The 20,678-nt window shown below is 38.4% G+C and overlaps 1 protein-coding gene across 1 annotated transcript in view; it reads left to right on the top strand.

Moving 5' to 3' along the window:
- The window catches only part of COL4A1 (collagen type IV alpha 1 chain), a 122,035-nt gene that overhangs the window by 59,983 nt on the left and 41,374 nt on the right, over positions 1–20,678 (top strand). The window contains exons 3-19 of the mRNA XM_066176772.1: positions 7,395–7,484; positions 7,575–7,619; positions 9,131–9,175; positions 9,285–9,347; positions 9,449–9,502; positions 9,652–9,678; positions 10,997–11,080; positions 11,193–11,255; positions 11,855–11,890; positions 12,453–12,494; positions 14,794–14,883; positions 15,468–15,503; positions 15,645–15,704; positions 17,893–17,937; positions 18,158–18,211; positions 18,683–18,724; positions 19,915–20,008. Coding sequence (XP_066032869.1) covers positions 7,395–7,484; positions 7,575–7,619; positions 9,131–9,175; positions 9,285–9,347; positions 9,449–9,502; positions 9,652–9,678; positions 10,997–11,080; positions 11,193–11,255; positions 11,855–11,890; positions 12,453–12,494; positions 14,794–14,883; positions 15,468–15,503; positions 15,645–15,704; positions 17,893–17,937; positions 18,158–18,211; positions 18,683–18,724; positions 19,915–20,008 — 970 coding nt within the window. The remainder of the gene's footprint in view (positions 1–7,394; positions 7,485–7,574; positions 7,620–9,130; positions 9,176–9,284; positions 9,348–9,448; positions 9,503–9,651; positions 9,679–10,996; positions 11,081–11,192; positions 11,256–11,854; positions 11,891–12,452; positions 12,495–14,793; positions 14,884–15,467; positions 15,504–15,644; positions 15,705–17,892; positions 17,938–18,157; positions 18,212–18,682; positions 18,725–19,914; positions 20,009–20,678) is intronic.

Genomic DNA, 20,678 nt, shown 5'->3' on the forward strand with positions numbered 1-20,678 from the left:
AAATGAGGAATAACTATGGGTCAAGGAAGAAGAGGAATTACATGAAGAAAACTTCTGAATTATATAGGGAAGGGCTCTTACTTATAGTTGGTCTAACTGAAAGTGTATGATGTTGATAGGGAACCAATTGCTTGGCACCAATTAAATTATAGCCATGCTTGGCTTTTGAGTATTAATTTCACTTCACTCATTTTACTTCTTATTCAACTCCTGAATTTCTTTGAGAAAGAAATACACTGTATATCCATGCACTTGAGCACCCGAACCCTAAGCACATGGATACTGATATGTAGGGAAAAGGATAATCAAAGATTGTTACTTCTATTTTTATACTCTTGGGAAGCACTTAGCAGCTTCCTGAGGAATGTTCTGTGCAGCCATGAGGTGCCACAGAAATATGCTTTTGCTCTAAGCATTCTTTAGCGTTTAGGAGGCAGAGGCCCAGGTTCAGTCCCTGAACCTAAAGCTTGAAAAGCCCTGTAATTAAATGTTTGGATCAATGGAGTCACTGTCAGAGGTTTGGGCTCATCTTGTATCAAGCTGCAGAGGTTCCTCAGTGTTGTAAATTAATGATCCTTGAGAAAGAATACTTCCGTAGTAGGAAGAGTTATCCTGTCAGGGAGTGAAAAAACAGAGTGAGATCTGGTGATCGGGGTGCCTGCCCTGTGGTTTATGAACCCTGTGGCACTGGCTTTTGCAGCATAAATAGGTGCTTCCCAGTGTCCTCCCCTCAAAATGCAGTCTGGGAGCTCATTTGGCTGTGGCACTGAAGGAGTCCCACAGGCGAAAGTCACTGGGGAGGGAGCAAGGGGATAAGGAGATGCAGAATGAACACCATGGCAAAGAGGTCATGAGTAAGAGAGTTCTGTTCCCCAGCAGCTGTTGGGGTGGCCCTTTGTTGTCATACGTGTCTGAGTATAATGTAGAGCTTGAAGTTGTTCAGGGCCTCAGCCAGCCTGACTCTGGGGCTGTGCAGGCCATGTGAAACTGTCATGGCTGCTCCTTCTGCTAGTCATGCCGAAAATGCTGCCCTCATGTTTCCACGAGACTGCGTTCTTTCAGGTGCTTCCTGACAATGCAAGAATCCAGGTTTTGCTGACTCTTCCCCCTCTCTATTAGCCCCTCTTCCATTCCACATGCCGTCAGGAACTCAGCCCAAAACTTCTGGGTAAGCCAAGATCTTTACAGAGCTCCTACACAGATTCTTTGCATGTCTGCAGAGTTATGTTTGTGTAAGTAATTACTTGTTACTTGTGTGGCTCCAGAATTGTATAGCGATGGTGCAGATAGAGTCTGCTGAAGAATGTGCAGTGGGAATTTTGTAATGTTAAACATCCTCAGTGCATTTGAGGACACATGTCCTGTGAGCATATAGCAGTAATTCTGCTTGACTGATATCCACTTCACACTTTCAATAAAATACTGAAAATGGTAAGTGCAGCTGAGGACAAACAGATGACATTTATTGTACATGTTTATTTTATTCCTGAAATATATTCAGGGCCAGTGCTCCCTCTGGTGGTTTTAATAAGGAATTGGCTATTCTCTGTGTCTAATGTAACGCTGAGTAACACTGAGCCAGTTAAAATTCTCTAACACGTGTTTAAAAGAGTGTGGAGAGAAGCACTGTGACTTGAGAGCGTTACTCAGGTCCCACAATTCTATTTCCCACTGTGTGCTGTAAATACTGGTCTAACACCTTGGAGCAAATTCACTTGGGTGCTTGCAGTACATCAGCTGAAGGAGCAAATACAGAGCCTGCAACCACCTCTCAAGTGGCTGGGGATAGTGTGGATAGAAACCACGTAGTACATTGCAAGGCTGTTGTCCATTGCTGTGGATTTTAGGAGGTCACACTGGAGCATCAAGGTGTGATGATTGTTATGAATGGCAAGTTTTCCTGTTAACAGTTAGGCTCTTTTTTTACTCTGTTTGGAAACTGCATTGTCAGTTTTCATCTTGAAAAAGTTGCATTTCTTTGCCAAATATGCCCTTGGTAGAATTTCAGTTCAGTGAATGTTAACTTTTGGGAACAGGATAGTACGTGCATTTGTGAGAGGAATTCTGGGTTTGTAACACATTGGAGTCTGCAGTGACAGTGGTCTGAAGAGAGCCCTCTGGCAAGGCCAAGGGTCTGTTGGCTCCCGGCTTGGTTTCCCTTGCAGTGAAGGCACAGCTGAGGAGCTGTGGTGGATGAGCTCCAGCAAACCCCACTGTGCTGGTGTGAGAAACTGCTCCTGCTGCCATTCCACCTCGTGTCCTTGTGTTCTGCTGTGTCCTCCTCCCATTGGCTTTGGCAGCTGCCTGGCCACCTGGTGAGCTCCTCAGTTCATAGAGGCCAGACCGAGCTCACTCACTAAAGAAAAGGGAGTAAATTTAGTGAGCTGAACTGGTGCAGTGGAGGCTGAGGGAATCATACCAGGTGATGTGAAGAAGGGTGAGGTGGTACTGTCTCTTTAAAAGGAGAAGAACCACCTTTGCTGGGTAGATCAGTTTAGCTGCCTTGTGACATCTTTCCCTTAGACTGAATTTTATGCCTTTTCAGCTGAAGGACAGACACGTGTCCGTCCTGCTGTTTCAGCTGCGGGGCGATCTCTGGCAAAGGCAAATGTTAAAAAATGAAGCATCTTTCAGATGGCTTTGGGAAGATGTACACATTGTTATTCACCGTGTTCCCGAGTCTCTGGAGAGCCTGAGAACATCATATTTGTACAGACTCAGACACCCTGTGAGTCCACACTTTGGGAAGCAGTTGATTTATATCCATGTTACCAGTCCCTCAAGCCTAAAATCTCCCAGTCTGGCAGTCCCTAGGCAAAGAAATAGGGAAAATAATTTATAATGGGGTGGTGATTGTTTCCTCCCCCTCAGCCCTTGATATATCACAGCTGAATCTTCTGAACTTACTTACTTAATGTGACTCTCTTGCTTTGCAATCTGCAGTTGTTCCATGTGCCAAACAGCATTTCATGGCTAATTTGGAAGGGTAGGTGTCAGAAAAAAAAAATCAGCCCATGCAGTTAAGCTCTTAACAGGTTCACGTCTGTTTAGAAGTCCATTCAATTTTAATTTGACCTAACTAAAGCAAAGGCATTTCACAGGAGCTGAGCAAACACAGACATCTTGTTTATTAAATGAGTGCAGTGGTGACTGAGCACTTGCTGTCTTTTTACGTAGCACCTCCACATTTTCAGAAGTTGAGTGGCAGAATATTCATTTTTGTGAGCTGAGTAATGTGTTCTCCTTTGTGATTTCTGACAGCTTGCATTGAATCAGCAGAGGTACAGATGACATGGTTACATCTGTTTTAATTTTTGAGTCTCATGAATTGATTTGTAAGAAGCAGAAGCTCTTTCAATATTACTTGCCAAGATTTTGCAGCTGTGAATATTGGAACTTGAACAATACATAACCCTTGTAGTCGGCATCTCATGCTCTTCATGCATCACAGCTAGAAATGTCAGTGCTGAGTGAAAAATAAGTGGGGTAGCAGTGATGACCTGGTGCTTGCCAATTTATGCAGTGTATGTGCTTAATGAGTTGCAGCATAAATGTAGCACAAGCACTTACTCTTGGGCTGTTTGGCTGGAATATTGAGTGAGGAAAGGAACAGGCAGGCACGTGGGAGAAAGGTGTAGCAGGTCAAGTGTTTCCTTGCAAGGCAAGGCATCTTCAGGACATGTTTATGTCTGTTCTGTACAGCATAATAAGTGATAGCTTCATCTGATCTTGAAGTTTCAAGTAAGCCACTTTAGGTAGGAAAGCAGCAGTATAACTGTTGCTACCTCTGTGATCTGTGGGGTCTGATTTACTCAGTGACATTAGGATACCCTTCAGTTGTATGACTTTACAGTTTAAGGATGGTAGAGTTTTTGTACTGTCTTGTTCAGTGTAGATACTCTGATAGAATTTTACTGTAATTTAGTGTAGCGTCACTGATGCAAAAATAAGAAAAGGAAGTTTATACTAACTCAAACAGGAGTATTGAAGTAAAAGATTTATTTGTTAGTCCTTACAAATGCTAGGACCATTAGTTTTCTAAGGCTGTTGAACAAAGAGGAAGACTGATACCTGGACTAGAAGAGACTGGAGACATCCCTAGGTCTTTTACTGGGTCTTGGTGGAATAAGTTGCCCTGACTTCTCTGAGCATCCATGGGTGGCATGGAGGAGTTAAATCCCATTAATTGTGTAGCCTAAAACTGCAGAAATTTGGACTTCTTACACAATACTTAGTTTGGACTATTTACCCTGAACTTACTTTGCAGTAAAATCAAATGGGAAGGCGGAGTAGAGGGAGAGGTGTTTGCACCGTTTAAGTCCTTGATTCCGTGTTAGAATAAGCAGCCAATGTGGCAGGTTGCATGCAAAGAGGGATCTGGCAGCTCTCACAGATGCACTCTGTCTTTTTTATGTTGCCTTACTTCCCTCTTGCAAAAAGATGAGCTTAGTTCCAGTAAGAGAAGTCATGAGTCTGCGGGCTTTGGGGTGGTACAGAGCTCCACATGCTCAGGAGTTATGTTTTCCAGGCCTTGGAACACCCAGTACCTTGACTGGGTGTCCAGAAGTTCTAGACAAATAGCCAGTTGTTTTTCTTCTTGGCCTAACAGTTTAAGTCAGGAAAATAAAAATGTTTCCAGGGAAACCTTAATGTATCTTAGCTCAAAGTGGCTTGTTATGGTCTCAACTCTGCTCCTCCAGCTGTTTTACCCCTCAGACAGGGCAGTCTGGAAGTTTGAACATAGCCTTAAGAGAATTGCCTATAGTTGCCTTAGAAGTTGCAAGTTTTTATATATTTTAAGCCTTTAGGAAACCTCCTTGGCCAGCTGAAGCAGTCATTCCCTTAGTAAGTGATTTACAGGCAAGTTAAGGCCCTTTTACAGTTCCGGAATGGTCTAAGGGAGCCTTAGACCAAGTGAAAATCTGATCTGTACACCTCAGTTTTAACTTTCCTTAAGAATGGAGGAAAGACTGTTTTTCTGTGTTGCAGGGTGCAGTGGTTCAAAGTGTGGTGACATCCTCAGGGGCAGAACTTCTGAGTGCAGAAAGTATCAGTTGTGTTACACATTACCGATGTGAGTCACTTATGTTACACATGAGCTGTATTTCTCTGCGGGTGTCAAAATAAACTTTTTCCCTTCTCATTTGCACATGTTGCACATTCCTGCAGCAATGGAAGTACATACAGCCCTGTTGTATGTACTTGAGTGCCTTCTCCTTCCTTAGCCTATCATGCAGCAAGTCAGGAGAGCAAGTGCCCAGGGTTCAGTGTGAAATTCTGGTCTGAATGACATAACAATTCATCTTGTAGAAGTAAGCTTGTGACAGAAGTGCAAATTAACCACTCAGAGTATGGGTTTATGTAATTTCTTTAACTTTACAGATGTATTCCAGATTCCTAATTATTTCAACATTCATTCAGAGACCTGCATTGTGATGTGTTCTTCCTTAAAATATTTTTCAAAATAATTTTAGTTACTTTAGAACTTGGACTTTGTACCTCTACAGCTGACCTAGAAACATATTTCTACAGCTGTTCTGATGTTTGCTTTGCTTTGTTTTCTGGTCTAATACACTGCTTCAGATCTGGCACAAACCAAATAAAGAATTCTCAAACCATGATAAAGAATATTGGGAATTAAATAGAATATATCATGCCATTTCAGCTCTTCAAGGAAAAACTGAGTGTTTGCCTCAGAAAGTACTCTTTTACTGAAAAATTTTATTTTTGTGGGAAGACCGAGAGGAGAAGCAGCAGGATAATTTTTTTTCTCTCAGGAATTTTTAATAAATGAATGTTTTTTTGATTTTACTTTCTTGTGCTTTTATCATCTCAGTTAGAGTTTTCTCCCTTCCTCCTTGGCCCTGCTCTTCATACCCATCAATAATGTCCCTTCCCCCTTGTCTCTTCATTTTAACAAAATCCTGGAAAAGGAACTGAAAAACAACATCAACACAGTAACTCCACAAATCCTCCAGTTCCTCTCATCTTCTGACACTGTAGCACCATGTCTGCTGGTTATCACTCAGTTTCCTCTGTCTGCATGTCATAACTTTTTCTTTGCAAGATGCCTGTTATACTTCCTGGACAACTGAGCTCTCCAAGACTCAGATGTTCTCATGCGTGCTCAGTCCTCAGCTGACCTCTTAAGTAGCCAGCATATTTCTGGGAATCTTTGCTCTGAGCAAACAGGAGAAAAGTTTATTGTTTATCGCGATCCTGAAATCAAATACTCAACTGGTCGTTAATTACAAGTTGCAGTTTCATCTCACTGTTTTGCTGAAAATCCTTAAGTCTCTGTAGTGGCCCTTCATGTGTTTTGAACATTGTTAGTTTTATTTTCTTTTTGCTATCCTTTGAAAATTGCTGTGGTTTGAGTTTCTAAAGTAGGTGCCATGTTTTCAGCTGTTTTCCAAGCTTCTTTTCACAGTTTCATGCTTACCTTTTATTCATCCAATATTCCCACCGTTTTTGACAGTATGAAGTGTTTCTGCTTGTTTCACATTAGACCTTGAAAGGACAAGTCTGGTTACTTCCTGCAAGGAATCAGTGGCTTTTGGTTTGCTCTTTCCAGGAATTGACATGCATAAGTTTTCCCCACGCTCCCTATGTGTAGATTTTTGCATCATTTATTCAGATAGTGTTCCTCTTGGTTTCACTGAGAGTCCAAATGTAGTTGAATGTATAATAGCTGCAATATTGATCTAGAGTGGATAGGTTTTCTAGATTTATCTGATTTAAATAGATTTGGTGTTGTAGGGAGAGGGATAGCACAGGTGTCCCATATAGCATTAAAGTAGAATCGAAAGGATGACACACAGAGTTTTGTCTACAGCTTCTTGGAAGATCTCAAAGCACCCTGTCTCTGAACCACCCTGAAATTCACGTCTGACTGACAAACCTGGTCTCCAAAACCTGCTGTAGTGAGTTGTGTATAAGAAGAGTGGTATTGACCATTCAAACACTAGTTAACCAAACAGTGGTATTTGTGGTTTTCAGAAATTTAGTTGCTGATTTGGGCTGTTAGATTTTCTACTGGGATTTAGCAGCACCTCTGGAGGAATGCAAGTAGGTTTTATTAGAGGGAAAGTGACCTTCTTGTTACCAGGAGAATAAATCTGCTATGAAGAGCGCTATCCAGAGAAAAGGGTTTAACTAATATTTAAAGAGTGCTTTTCTGTTATGCCACACTCAGTCCCTGACAATCTATTTTTGGACCATAAATGTTTCTTTATTTATAATAATCCTTCTTTCAAGTACCAACATGAACTCTTGGCTGTCGCGTAGCTTTTTACCACTTAACAGGTTCCTGCACAAAAATGGCATATGTGAGTTACTTGAAGAAGGAGCTTCAGTTGTGTAGTTGCTAAGGAGTTGGTTTTTTTTTTCCACAGGGAGAGAGAGGCTTGCCGGGACTTCAGGGTGTGATTGGGTTTCCTGGAATGCAAGGACCTGAAGGTCCCCCTGGGCCACCAGGACTTAAGGTAGGAAGTTAAGCTTAAGTATTCAACACAATCAGATTTCCCTAAATTGTTGTCCCAAGAAAAGATAAAGCTTTGCCTTTTACTTTTCAGGGTGATACTGGAGAACCAGGACTGCCAGGAACAAAGGGAACAAGAGTGAGTTTTGTCATACTTGCAATTCTGATGTCTTTGGGTATGGCTGCCTTCAAGTGCAAGAGGAAGTCTCTGAGTTAATGCATGACATCCCCTTGTGCTGCACAGTAATTTCAAAATTCTCACTTTTACCTTTGAATTCTTTCTGCATTGGACAGCCAGTACCTTTATTAATTTGCATTGTTACCTGGTACTTACCACTGTGTCAATGGCACTGGTTTTAATATGGCTCTGATATCTTCCTGACATACTGAAAGGCTTTTTTCCAGTTTCAGAATGAACCAACCATATTTCCTTCTACAAAATTCTCCTTTATATTTGCCATCTACCCTTGAAGCACTCCAGCAGAGAAGGTGACACAGTCATGAGCACATATGTGCTAAAAAGATACAGAGCAAATTAAAGCCAGGGACAAAGATTTCTTAACTTTGCTAGAAGAGGCTCCAAATATCTGTGATCTTCTTGTTGTCATTTGTTTAATGGGGCACTTATATAGCATTTATTTTAGCATATTATATTGGCTAGGGCCATGCCTGTTGGGACTTTGTGAGGTGCCAAGCTCTTCCTGAGAATTTTCACATTTCCTAATGTCGTGATGAGAGAGGATTCAAATTACTTGGCCAGTAATGATGCATACATTTTCAGCTATACTCTCTCTCTCACGGATTCTCAAAATGCCATCTCAAAATGCAGTTTTGTTCTCCATTTGCCTGCAGTTTCTGCAGCAAATAGAATTTACTGAAGTAGCTGCAGTTTATGAGGTGTTACAGGGGTAGTCTGCTAGATCAAGAAATCCATATTTCAGTCCATGATATTTGTGTTGACCTGGGATATCCTCAGTGTTAATGTAAACTGGCACCTCCTGGCAAATGCATTTGTTTGCTGCAGAGTAAGTAAAATGTATTTTAGCAATCATAAAGTTTTGAAAGAAGCAAATACACTATCTGAGCTCAGGATTCCTATGCATCTTTTCTGCTTCATAATACATGTTTTAGGATTTGCTGCATGGATAAGTAAGAGACAGGATGAAAATGATGTGCCAACTTAAATGCCTGATTCATTACACTGAAAAGCTGTTCAAGGAGAAAGAATTATACCAGCCTGATAGGATTTTTGATAATAAGAATGAATTGATACACTGGTGAGTATGACAGGCGAGCATCTTTATGGTGTGTTAACATTATCTTCTGCTATGAAGACATGCCTACAGTGAATTTCATTTTGGGAACGATGTTTGTGAGAAGAGAACACTTGTGCATTCCCTTTTACCTCTACATGAGGTTCTGATCTAGTTCCTACAGCTTAAAAAGTTAAAGAAATATAAAAGGTCGCTTTCAGTTATTCATTATTAAGGTGACATATTTGAGAGGTTTTGAAGATTAGAGCTATTTTGCCAAGGAAGTTTAAATGTTACTGATTTTTTACTGTCAACATTGGAGATGCCAATTGGTCTGCAGCTTGTCCCTGCTGTTTTGTGGAAATGTGATTTCAGTTTGTGTTTTTCTCAATTGCAGGGCCCCCCAGGAGTATCAGGCTTTCCAGGAAACCCAGGCCTTCCTGTACGTATGAAGCATATATGTTTTTACAAGGAACATCAAACTTTTAGTTGTTACATCTGACCTGGATTGTTCCTAATATTGCTAATTTCTTTACTTTCTCTTCATGTAGGGCATTCCTGGACAAGATGGCCCTCCTGGTCCACCTGGCATTCCAGGATGTAATGGCACAAAGGTGACATTTACATAGGTTTATAACAGTCTCTCTGTGTTGAAACAAAAACGTCCCTCAAGCATATGTTCTCTAAACAAAACAAATTTCTCTGTTCCCCTTAGGGTGAAAGAGGTCCAGTAGGTCCCCCAGGTTTACCAGGACTGACTGGAAGTATAGTAAGTAGATTCTTTCCTGCTTGATTCACTTTTTTTTAAGGCTGACTCTTGAAATTGAAATATAACTATAGGAAATGATACTGAGTTTAAGATGCAATATATACAACATTGAAGAGCAGTAACATCAAATATGTTTGTTTTTTTCACAGGGACCTCCAGGACCTCCTGGAATGAAGGTACATTTTACTCTAAGTATATTTATATCCTGCTTCTAACAATAAGAATTTGTGTGATCTCTACACGCTTTGAGACTAGCAGCAGTCTTTACTTAAGGACTGAAAAGTTGTATTGCCTTTTTCACTTTGTACTCTGTTTTGCAACTCCACTGAATAAAGACAGTCGAGTGACCTCCCAACTTAACAACAATTGAACGTATGTGTTGTTCCATGGAGGTCTTAAAAGGGTAAGTATTATATGGATTACAACAGAAAAGAACTAGTACATATCATTAATAGTGTATAAACACTATGGTGGCCACCCAATTGTGTATAAAGATTAAGAGAGGTTTTATGATTCAAACATTTGGTTATATATTTGCATTTGATTTGTCTAAAATGTTTCACATGGATGATGTTTGTGGAAGAGGGTCCTATACCCCACAGTATGAGAATCACCCAACACATACTAGGCAGTTTTCTTAAAGAAAAGAAATCAGACTAACTAACTAGGTATCTCAGTGCATTCTGTGAACTGGAGAATGAAGCGTTAAATGACATCAGAGAGCCTTTTGTCTTTAAAATGAACAGATTTTATCTGGAACTGTAAGCTAAATATAAGTCTAAAAGTAATCTCAAATTTTTAATGACATGACAACCCAAGTTATTAAAATGTTCATTTCTCTTACTCTCACATGGAAAGAACTGACTCATTCTAGAAACACAGAAGTACTCAGATGTTTCTTCCCTAGGCATGCATGCATAGGTACAGAGCTGGAATAAAGTCACTTACAATATTGTAACTTTTTACCAAAACACAGGAAAAATGGGATTTTTACTCTCAAAAGAGGGTATGGATGGTGATCAGAATAGTTTCCTGAAGTAAGAATAAGGTGCATTCCTTTCCTGAAGAAAAAGAACATCATAAATGGCCTTTATGTCAAAATTGGGTGTAAGCATGAAGATCTCAGCAGGGGAAAGAGATTGTGAAGTTACCACATCTCTCAGCAGCCAGGTCAGATGTTCAGTTGTGTGGTGACACTGTAGTAGTGATACATTTCATGGAGAAATCATTCTGATTACCCATTAAAATACAGGAAATGCGGTATGAAAATAGGTTTGGTATTGGAATCTCTTCAGGTAGCTTTAGAATACATTTGGTAATTAAGGTCTTAACTTTTAATATGTCTGTGTTTTAGCTGAATTAAAAGAAATAAGGTAAATTTTTAAAGTCTGGTTTCCAAATGATTTCAAAGTATGCATAGGTACAGCTTTCCTCTCCTGATAAGTTTAAATGTATTTGAATTCATATTCAAGACTTACTCTTTTCTTACTATAGGGAGATCCAGGTGAAGTGATTGGTCTTGTAAGTCCTGGTGTGCTAAAAGGTGAAAAAGGGTTTCCTGGCCAACCTGGACTGCCTGTAAGTTTAAATTGTTTTTGAATAGCAGTGAGTTTCAATTAAAATTATATCAGTATCATGAAATTACCATATAAGTATCACTTTCTTATGACACCATTTGAATTTTTCATAGGGTCCACCTGGAGCTTCAGGGTTTCAGGGACCAATGGGGCCACAAGGTCCTCCAGGAGAGCAAGTAAGTTTCCTTTCATGGTGATTTGCACTTACAGATCTTTATTACAGAAATGTTCTAGAAGGTGTGTCTAGCAGGTCTTGGTTGGGATTTGGAAAAGATAACATGTGGTTCCAGGCTTCATGTTGAGCCTTCTGAACTCTACCATGGCAGAAATTACTGGGCAACACAGGTTTTGAGTAGCAGCTGCTCCTACAGTTTTCTTCTCTTCTGGCACTCTTGGAGGGTATTTTTGTGGGGGAGAGACTGCAGCTGTTGGTCCTCCTTTCCTCTTTCCCCCTATTTAATTTATAGAAAATAAACTACATACCAAGCATCCAGATCAAAATCCAAATGTTTGCTGAGGTTATTCTTATGGGTAGCAGCACTGAGTGTTACCTTGGAAGCATATTATCATCTGTCTGTTATAATAATTCATGAGTTATCTCAGATTCTTTGTTACTATGGTTTTTTTATACAGTTGTGAATGATGCACAGCAGGAGCAAAATGAAATTACTGGGTTTAGTGAAAAGATCTGCCTTTTTGCTGTTTTCATAGAATAAGGCATTATTCCACTTAGTGTACTCTATACATGTGCATGCTAAAATGCATTGTCTTGTAGGGTCCCCCAGGGCCACCAGGACTTCCAGGCGAGAAGGTAAGACACTTTAATGCAAATATTAAATCCATTTGTTTATTGTTTTTGTTTGTTTGTTGCATCCCAAATCCTCAAAACTCTGGAAACTAATGGTCCTAAAGGTGTGGGTTTTTCTATATTTTGGGTTGTATTTCTGTGTCTTAATGAACATCATAAAAAGAGATTTTTACCACTTTTTTTTTTTTTTTCAAATTTGTCTAACCCTGTTATCTTACTTGATCAAATCAGTAGTAATTACGGCATTCTGTGGTTATTTGAATTAATTTTAAAATGTCAACTTTTTCACCAAACTGTTGGGTAAAAGAGCATATTGACAATAAAATTATCTGATGAATTTCCATCTGTTTTTTCACAAGTTGCTGTGACACAGGGCTTAAAAAAACAGCAGGGAAGTTAGGACATGATTATTTTTTTGTTTCACATATGCATTTAAAAGACATATTCTGTCTTTTATATTCTCCCTTAGCCCTTGTCAAATACATAATGCCTTTGTATGTTTATATGTATGCATGTATGCACTGCAGAAAGAAATTGACTAAGTGTATGTAATTTACATTTTCAGGGCTACATGGGCTTGGGCTTTCAGGGTCCCAAAGGTGAAAAGGTAGGTCTCTTGTAAACTTCTAGAGAAGAACTGTCAGAAATATTCTTGATACTTTGTTTTAAATAAAGAAAACCCTTGAAAACAATCAGTGGAGATAATCAACGGTGTAATTTTTGGAAGACTTGAGTAAATCTGTAACTTACACCTAAATGAACAGAAGTCATGAGCAGCTACAGACTTTTTTAACGGTGATGTTATACCCAACATTAATTTAGGTCACCATCCTGTTTTCCAGCTGTGCTTGGAAAGCTATTTTAATTTCCAGTAGGCAGATCTGGACACATTTATTCTGTATATTAGGATTCACCATGAGATTTTTTAAAAAATCAATTGAGTTCTAAGAGATGAGATTTAATATGCTGTTCAGAATGATCGGAATTAATTGTTGTAGGACTCTAAGGCCTGTCTGCCTGTCTAGGTTTAGATAGACAGGTATCTGCCAGGGAGGGTTGGAGTCTCCCTTGAAATGTAAGCCCCTCCTCCCTTTTCCAAATTATTATAAATTTGCAATTAAAAGGCTGTCAGGCAAAGATTTTAGGAATAGGTATAGCAGTTCTTTACTAGGGATATAAAAAATACAGATGTTGTAGTACAGAAGAATAAGCAAGCAAACAAACAAACAAGAAATCCTAGAAAACCCTGACAGAGTCAGAAATATAACCTGACACCCTGTTGGTCAGGGTGTTGGAAGCAGTCCACAGTAAGCCCTCCTGGAGTGGCAGATGTGGTTCTGTTGGAGTAGGGATGGTCCCGTTGAAGAAAAAGGGTCCAGTAACAGTGAGATGGGTCCGGTCTTCCTCCAGGCATCCGGTGGAAAACTGGATACATAGTGGCACTGTGGTTCCTTTTTATCTAGGTTAAGATGGTTTGGCTCCCCCTCCCTGTGTGGAGCATCTTACAATAGTACGATGTAATGTGTCATGTCATTGGTGAGCTCTTAATGGTCCATTAGCAGAAGATATCCCCATGGGAGTAGTGAAACAATGAAGAGAGGTAAGTAGCACTCCACCATCTGATAAGCGACACTGACCCATTTGGGCAAAGAAAAGCAATTCTGCTCCACTCAGATGGAATAGAATAACATGTTCTTTACAAAACCCACAACACTGCCTTATTTTGGTTTGGTAATAAACACATTTGAAATAGATCTTTCAGTTGTTCCTTTTTATTGTGTTCTGACACAACCAGGAAGAGGTTTCAGAGCATACAGAGTGGTTTACTTTTGAATGAATCTAAGCCAAAGTATGTGCTCCAGGATCCCATTTATTCTCTTAATCAACATCAAATGGGAGGTAATACATGTCAGCTTTAATCTGTTACCTCTCACACTGAGAGGTCTAGGCTTAAATTGCCCTATGTTGAGTTTCTGGGAGCCAAGAACTGCATACATTCAAGGGCTATTCACAATGTGTCTGAGCACTTCTCCAGAAGCTTTTCATGAGTGTCATTGACAAAGGGCTTTTGGGGTAAAAGTAAATTGTATTACTTAGGTAGTTTGTTTTTTTAACCACCACCTTATTAATAGATTTTGAGTCAATATTCCTAATGGATAGAATTCTTTGCAACATGACCCATTATTGAAATTAATTTGTTAGCATGAAATTTATTGAAAAATGTTGGAGAAGATGACACAGAAGTGTGTGGAGATTTCCTGGACTCCTCTGGTTTGTCTTTAGCAAAAGATAAATGGTATTGCTGTGCATTACTGCTTGATAGAAATTTATGGAGTCCTTTCAGATGTGTTTTTCTGGTAAAGATAGAGCTTTTGCACTATAGAAGGAGATGGAGCTCTGATCCTGCATTGGACACATGCATACTAAAAAGTCATCCACAGTTATCATCTTGAAGTTGGCTTTTATGGACCTCTATAAAGCTTTTGGAGCACTGTAAACTTTGGCAACGTTTTCCATTAGCCATTGACTTTCTGTACCTGACCTCTTTCCTCCTAATTTCCTTCCTCCTGAAGGAGGCATTATAAAACCTTGGTACTATTGCTGTAATTATTTGCATATGTTTGTGATACTTATAGATTATCTATGAGATAGATTAATCAATCTTCACCGTAAGGGTAGATTCAGAGGTCTGTCTTCAGGGCAGTTTCTGTTGGTAACCAGTTACACAGTAGTGACTTCTGTAACCCTTTCTGTAACCCACTGATTTTGCTGAAACAAGAATTTTTTAAAAACCCATGTAACTATGTTTTTGAGTGGTAGTTCTCATTAATGTTACTGGTCTTAGCCACATTTGATCTCAATGTCATTCTGTTTTCAATGGACAATTCTGGATTTGCTGTTGACAGGGAGAACAAGGGGTAAGGGGCCCCCCAGGACCCCCAGGACCAGCACCTCATATGAAAGAAAAAGGGAGTGAAATCATAAAGGGAGAAAAGGTGAGATGTTAAATGATTAAATTTCTTGTATTTTTCATTAAAGTATAATCAATAGGAATTAGCAAATAAAAGTGAAACAGGAAAAAGAAAATACAAAGTCACCTAGAGCAAATTTTTCAAAGAATTCTGCTTGTTTTACATCATGGATGAATTTTAATTTTCATTCTAGAAGTCTCTCTAAAAATATATATATGATAGATGGTAAATGCACCAATAATTGCATAAATAAGTAAGCCGCAGATAACTTTCTGAGGAAGGAGGATTGATAAGGATAGGATTTTGTAAGAATATTCTTCAAGTCTGAATTAAGTAGCATATACACGTCTTTTCATGTACATATTTGTGAAATTTTAGTGCTAATGAATTTTTCAATTACTGAATTAAGCAGTTGAAGCAATATATACCAGTAAAATAAACTAGCTTAATGGATTCACATTTCACGTTTGTCTAAATTCTTGCACATCATAGTTCTTGAAATGGAGAATTAAGTGTGCTTTTGCTGAAATGAAGAATTATTTACAACCTGAATGAATAATGGTTAAGTTTTTGTTTACTAATTTACTTTTTTTTAATAATTTTATTAGGGTGACCCAGGTGAAAAGGGAGAACAGGGAATCCCAGTGAGTATTGAGTTTTTTTACTACTATAAAAATTGTAAGGACTGTGATAATGGCACTGAATATCTTTATGCCTGTTAGATAAAAGAAAAGTTACTTTGGAATTTGGCAGTATGTTTAATCTGGTGAGTATTTATTTTCCAGGGATTGCCAGGTTCAGGTTTCAAAGGAGACAAGGGTGAACCTGGGAGGCCTGGTCCACGTGTAAGTATACTCAATTTTATCAATACCATAATTGCAGTTATTGTACTTTTTCCATTAGGTAATGAAACTTAGTTACCATTAGTTAAACAGCATTTTTTTTTATATTTTAAACAAGCAAGTTTTGCTGTAGGGCAGGTGTACTATCAAGGTAGTAGTAACATGCAGTAATGTTAGTATGTAACATTTCAGATACCTAAAGACATTTACCAGTAGCTTGCAGTGCTGAAGGTGAAGGCAAAACTCCCATTTATCCAAACTGAGGAAAGATTAAGCCATTCCAGAATGGAAGAAAAAAACAAAGAAAAAACAAAACAAAACCCAAAAATCCCCCCCAAAAAACCACTCTGTAAAAGTGACTTTAGCTAAATGGAACATGTTGAATTTATTTCAAATATTCTTACATGCAATCTACAACATAAGCCTGCTTAGCCTGAAGGTACAGTTTGGTACAAAGACAAGAGTGGAGCAAAAACTTCAGGTGACTGAAATCCTTTTGCTTGCTGGTTTCTAGCCTGCCTGTAGATGATTGAGGCTGTAAAGTCTGTTACATTTGTCTAATCTGACCTAAATCATAGTCTCGTTCATAGAACTTCTCCATGAGTCGTGCTGTATCTTTCATAGCTGAGCAGGTAGCAAAACTGTACTTTCTTCTATATCCAAATGTATCTAAAGTATTCTGAGTAATTCCAATTTTTCCAAGGTGTGGGTCTTCAAAAACTGTTAGGCCCAGCACATCTATAGGCATTTGATTTTGCTTCAGTCTGAAAAAAAGAAAATCTCCCTTTCTACTATGCTTCAAAGTCACATATTCTATTAACTTTTCAGTAATGTTATGTGATGAGATTATCTTTTCTATTATTTATGTATTTTTACTCTAATGTAAATGAGGGCTTGAAGCTGGAGGAATGGAGACATATTGGCCTAGAACTTTTTGAGGAAACCAGAACATATGAATTCATCAAAAATATACTTTTCAGTTTCTGCAGAGTTCCCTGAAGAAGGTTTCTAAGATACTTTAATTGTTCAGGAAATCATAGCAACTTCCTGAAATTAAGCTAAGCCTTGAAAGATGAGCAGATGTTATAGTCTGATATTCTAGTTTGATGAAGCTAAACCATATGATTAATTCTGATCACAGTGTATATCTGGAGGCTCTCTTGACTTTGCAGATCATAGTCTTAATTAATCATTAAAAATTACTTTTAACCCTTCTTTATAAGAGACCATTGCTGCACACCTCAGTGATGGTGGGCTGTTCATGTTTGTTCTATCATTTTTACCCTTCTATTGCCTTAAGACAAAATTTTTTGACCTAAACTGATTGGATTATTTTTTAGACTGAATTGCATGCACTGTTACTAAATGTATTAAGTATCTACATTTCCTTGGGTTTATGGGACAAATTCATATTGCTTATGCTACACATACAATCTAAGCACTGGGACACCAAATGAAAGCCAGCCTCCAGTGGATCAGGCTACAAGCTTATGTCCCAGTCCTTTTATGGTGCAGAGGAAGAGGAAGGGAAAATGCTGAAAAGTAGGTTTGTCCATCTAGATCATTTATCATGTAACTGTTGACTATTTCAAGGGAATCGTATCCAATCTGTAGGTTAACACAGTGGTTACATAGTTGTAATTTTACTTAGGCGAAGGGAATTTTGACTTTTAGCATATTATCTGCCTTATGATTTGAATTTCAGTGTGAGGGAAGTGGATTTGCCACTACATTACCACACAGTCTGATGCAGAGCCACTCTCCAGGCCTTCTGCTAAAACTGAACCACTGAATATCTATGCAAAAATCTCTTCTGAAGTTGAAGAGTATCTATATGTGTATATATATATAAAGGGATTGTTGTGAAGGAAAAAGATGGATCTGATTCCTGTTTTCTGTGCTGTAGATATCTTTTGTCTTGAAGACTCTGTGACAGGGAAAACTGTGTTATTTCTGAATCTAGGAATGGATTTGCAGGATTTTATTTAATCTGGCATCTTGAAGGGTGTTGAGTAATACAAGCACTAGACATATTAACCATTTGTACCCTCTGCTCTGTTAGCTGCATTAGCGCACTTTGATGAATGCACTGCAATAGTGATAATTTTATATTAGTATTCCACTCACTGTATTTAGAAATTACATGTACGTGGTTGTCTGTTAAAGCAGAGTGGAACTTGCTGTTTTACAGGGAAAGCCTGGAAAAGATGGTGATCCGGGACTGAAAGGAGAACCTGTATGTATTTTACTCAATTTCCCGTGTTGTTTCTTACATTCTAAACAAAGAACTGTCTGTGTATGATAGATAGTTGAAATCTTCTAGCCTTCTGAATTGTTTATTTGAAGTTCTTGCTTTCGGTGAACTTGTGACTTCTAAAATTTTTAAACTTTGCTGTTACCACAGCTAAGATCCATCTATATTTGTCTCTTCTGGTTTCACTGTCTTCTACACACAGGGTTTGCCTGGAGGGTTTGGGATTCCAGGACGACCTGGGGAGCCTGGCACAAAGGTGAGTAGTAGCAACTTTTGCTTCCCTTCACACAGAGAGTTAATAGCTTTTGTGGTGTGTTCATTGATTGCATTAAAGCAATGAATGCACATAAAGCAATATTAATTGAATGTTGCTAAGCTGTATGTCATCCTTCGGAGTCTAGCAGAAGTCAACATGAAGGGAGTGCAGGTATGCCCAGTTTAGATCTCTTATCTGTGTTGATTAATGCAGGCTTTATTTTCACAAGCTCTTTGTTCAGCCAGTATAGGTATAAGTGTACTTCTCTAAAACCTACAGTTTCTCTTCAAATAGTGCAAACCAGTACAGGCTTGCAAACTAATTACTGCAGCTGGTTATTATAGCATTCCAGGTACTTACCATGTGGATGTTGTTTGAATCCATATCAAAGTGTTCATTTGTTGAGGAAATCTGATTTTGTTGGCAAAAAATCTGATCTGCATTTAAATCATAAATTCTATTTTGATTTAGGGTGACAAAGGGGAACGAGGTTATCCAGGACCTCCAGGAAGAGTAAGTAACATAAATTTGTATTTCATTTTAAACTGAAAATAAAATTAAATTATATTAAGTTTTGTCAAAGTGCTCAAACAATGAGGAAAAAAAGAGATACTATGTACTGTCTTACCTTGTTCTCTTCAATCTTGTCCGTATTTTTCCTTAATGGTAGCAAAAGTTGGGTGCAGTTCTTTAAAGTATGTTTGAAATTTGGGGAAGGAACCCTCAAAGAATATGAATTTCAAATGTTTGGACTGTTAATATTATAAGCATTGCTAATCACTACACAGTGTCCAAAAGAAAGTTCAAGAGAGTAAATCTGTCAGTTTCACAGTTGTGGTTTAACCCCAGCTGGGAACTGAGCACCAGACAGCTGCTCACTCACTCACTGTCCCTCCTCAACATGGGATGGGAAGGAGAATTGGAAAAAGGTAAAATTCATGAGATAAGAACAAATTATTAATAAAAGTAAAGTTACTAATAGTAGTTGTAGTAATAATCATGAAGAAAAGGGAGATAACAAGAGGAGAGAGGGAGAGAGGCCTAAAACCTGAGGAAGACAAGTAATGGACAGTGCAATTGCTTACCACTTGCTGACTGATGTCCAGTGAGGCCCTGAGCAGAAGTTGACCCTTACACACAAGAAGAAACCAGGGGAGCAATTTATAATTTTTTTAACACTTCAGATAAAAAATAGGGCTAGTCAGGAACAAGTAGATGATTGGTGGCGCCGCTTCCCAATTATGGGAACAAATTCCCAACATCTGCTAATTTGGTTTGGAAAATTGTACATACTTCCTGAATATTGTATTGTAAGTATTAGCATCCTAAAATATTGAGCTCAGATCAATGTTATCAAAAATAGGCAGAATATAGTATTTTAAAATAAAAAGTAGTACAAACCAAATGGATCAGTGCTTTTACCATGTTAAAGTTTTCTGCCGTCATTCTTTTTGAGAAAGATGCTATAAAAGCTTTCCACTTAATCCTGCAATTGATATGAAGGCATTTGGGTAGAATAGGAAATATTTATTTTCTCTGGTAGTTCCTCAGCATCTACAAGCCTCTCACTTGCTGAAATTGCAAATATAATCAAAACTGCTGAAAATTGTCAATAAAACTAAAATGGCCTCTGTAGCATGAGATTAAGGTGGGGGAGATATGATGGCTCAGTTGTATGTTCTAGTCTTTGTTCTGTGATTTAGATGATAGATGGTGGACCAGTAGATACCTTTGGTGAAAAAGGAGACCCTGGAGTTTCAGGTTTGCCTGGACTGAAAGGTCAAAAAGGAGAAAAAGGTACGTATTTTGTCTTGTCTTTTTAGTTGAATTGTACTGTTAGTTTTCTTGCTAAAGGAAATTAAAATTTTACTATCTTTGCTCAGGAGCTCTTTATGACAGTGTAATGTTCCAGTTATTTAATTGTTTTCCAGTAATTATATTTTGTAGTAGCTTGTAGGACACTTCTGGTTCTCAACATAACTAAGATTGCCTTTAACTTATAGATGAAAAATGAGAAACTGGAATCAGTTTTTATGGCAGTTAAATAATTCAGTGAGATTATCTAAGAAGTATGGAAATCAACATGAACATAAGGATGTAATTAATACAGAGAATCAACAAGAACGTAATTAATGCAGAGAATCTTGAGACTGCTTTGTAAAACTCAGTAGCTAATTTTTTATCCTAAGATTGGCTTGCATATTTTAAAAATATTTTCAGTAAACAGTGAAAATCAAGTGTTTCCCTTCCCATTTCCCCTATTTCAGACCTTAGCCAATTCAAGAAAAATCACTGAGGAAGTTGGCACACAGCAGGACCTTTTCTCTGAATGTATTTCTTGAATGTATATATAGATTATTTAACTTCAAATTCGATTCAGAATGTGAATATGCATGAATGTGAATTTCAGTTATATCTCCTAAAAATTCACTTTCACTGGCATTGCAGAAATCATTGCCTAATTGGA

This window comes from Chamaea fasciata, unplaced genomic scaffold (genome assembly GCF_029207755.1).
Source record: "Chamaea fasciata isolate MVZ Bird 193981 ecotype frontalis unplaced genomic scaffold, bChaFas1.0.hap1 SCAF_2, whole genome shotgun sequence".
NCBI lineage: Eukaryota > Metazoa > Chordata > Aves > Passeriformes > Sylviidae > Chamaea > Chamaea fasciata.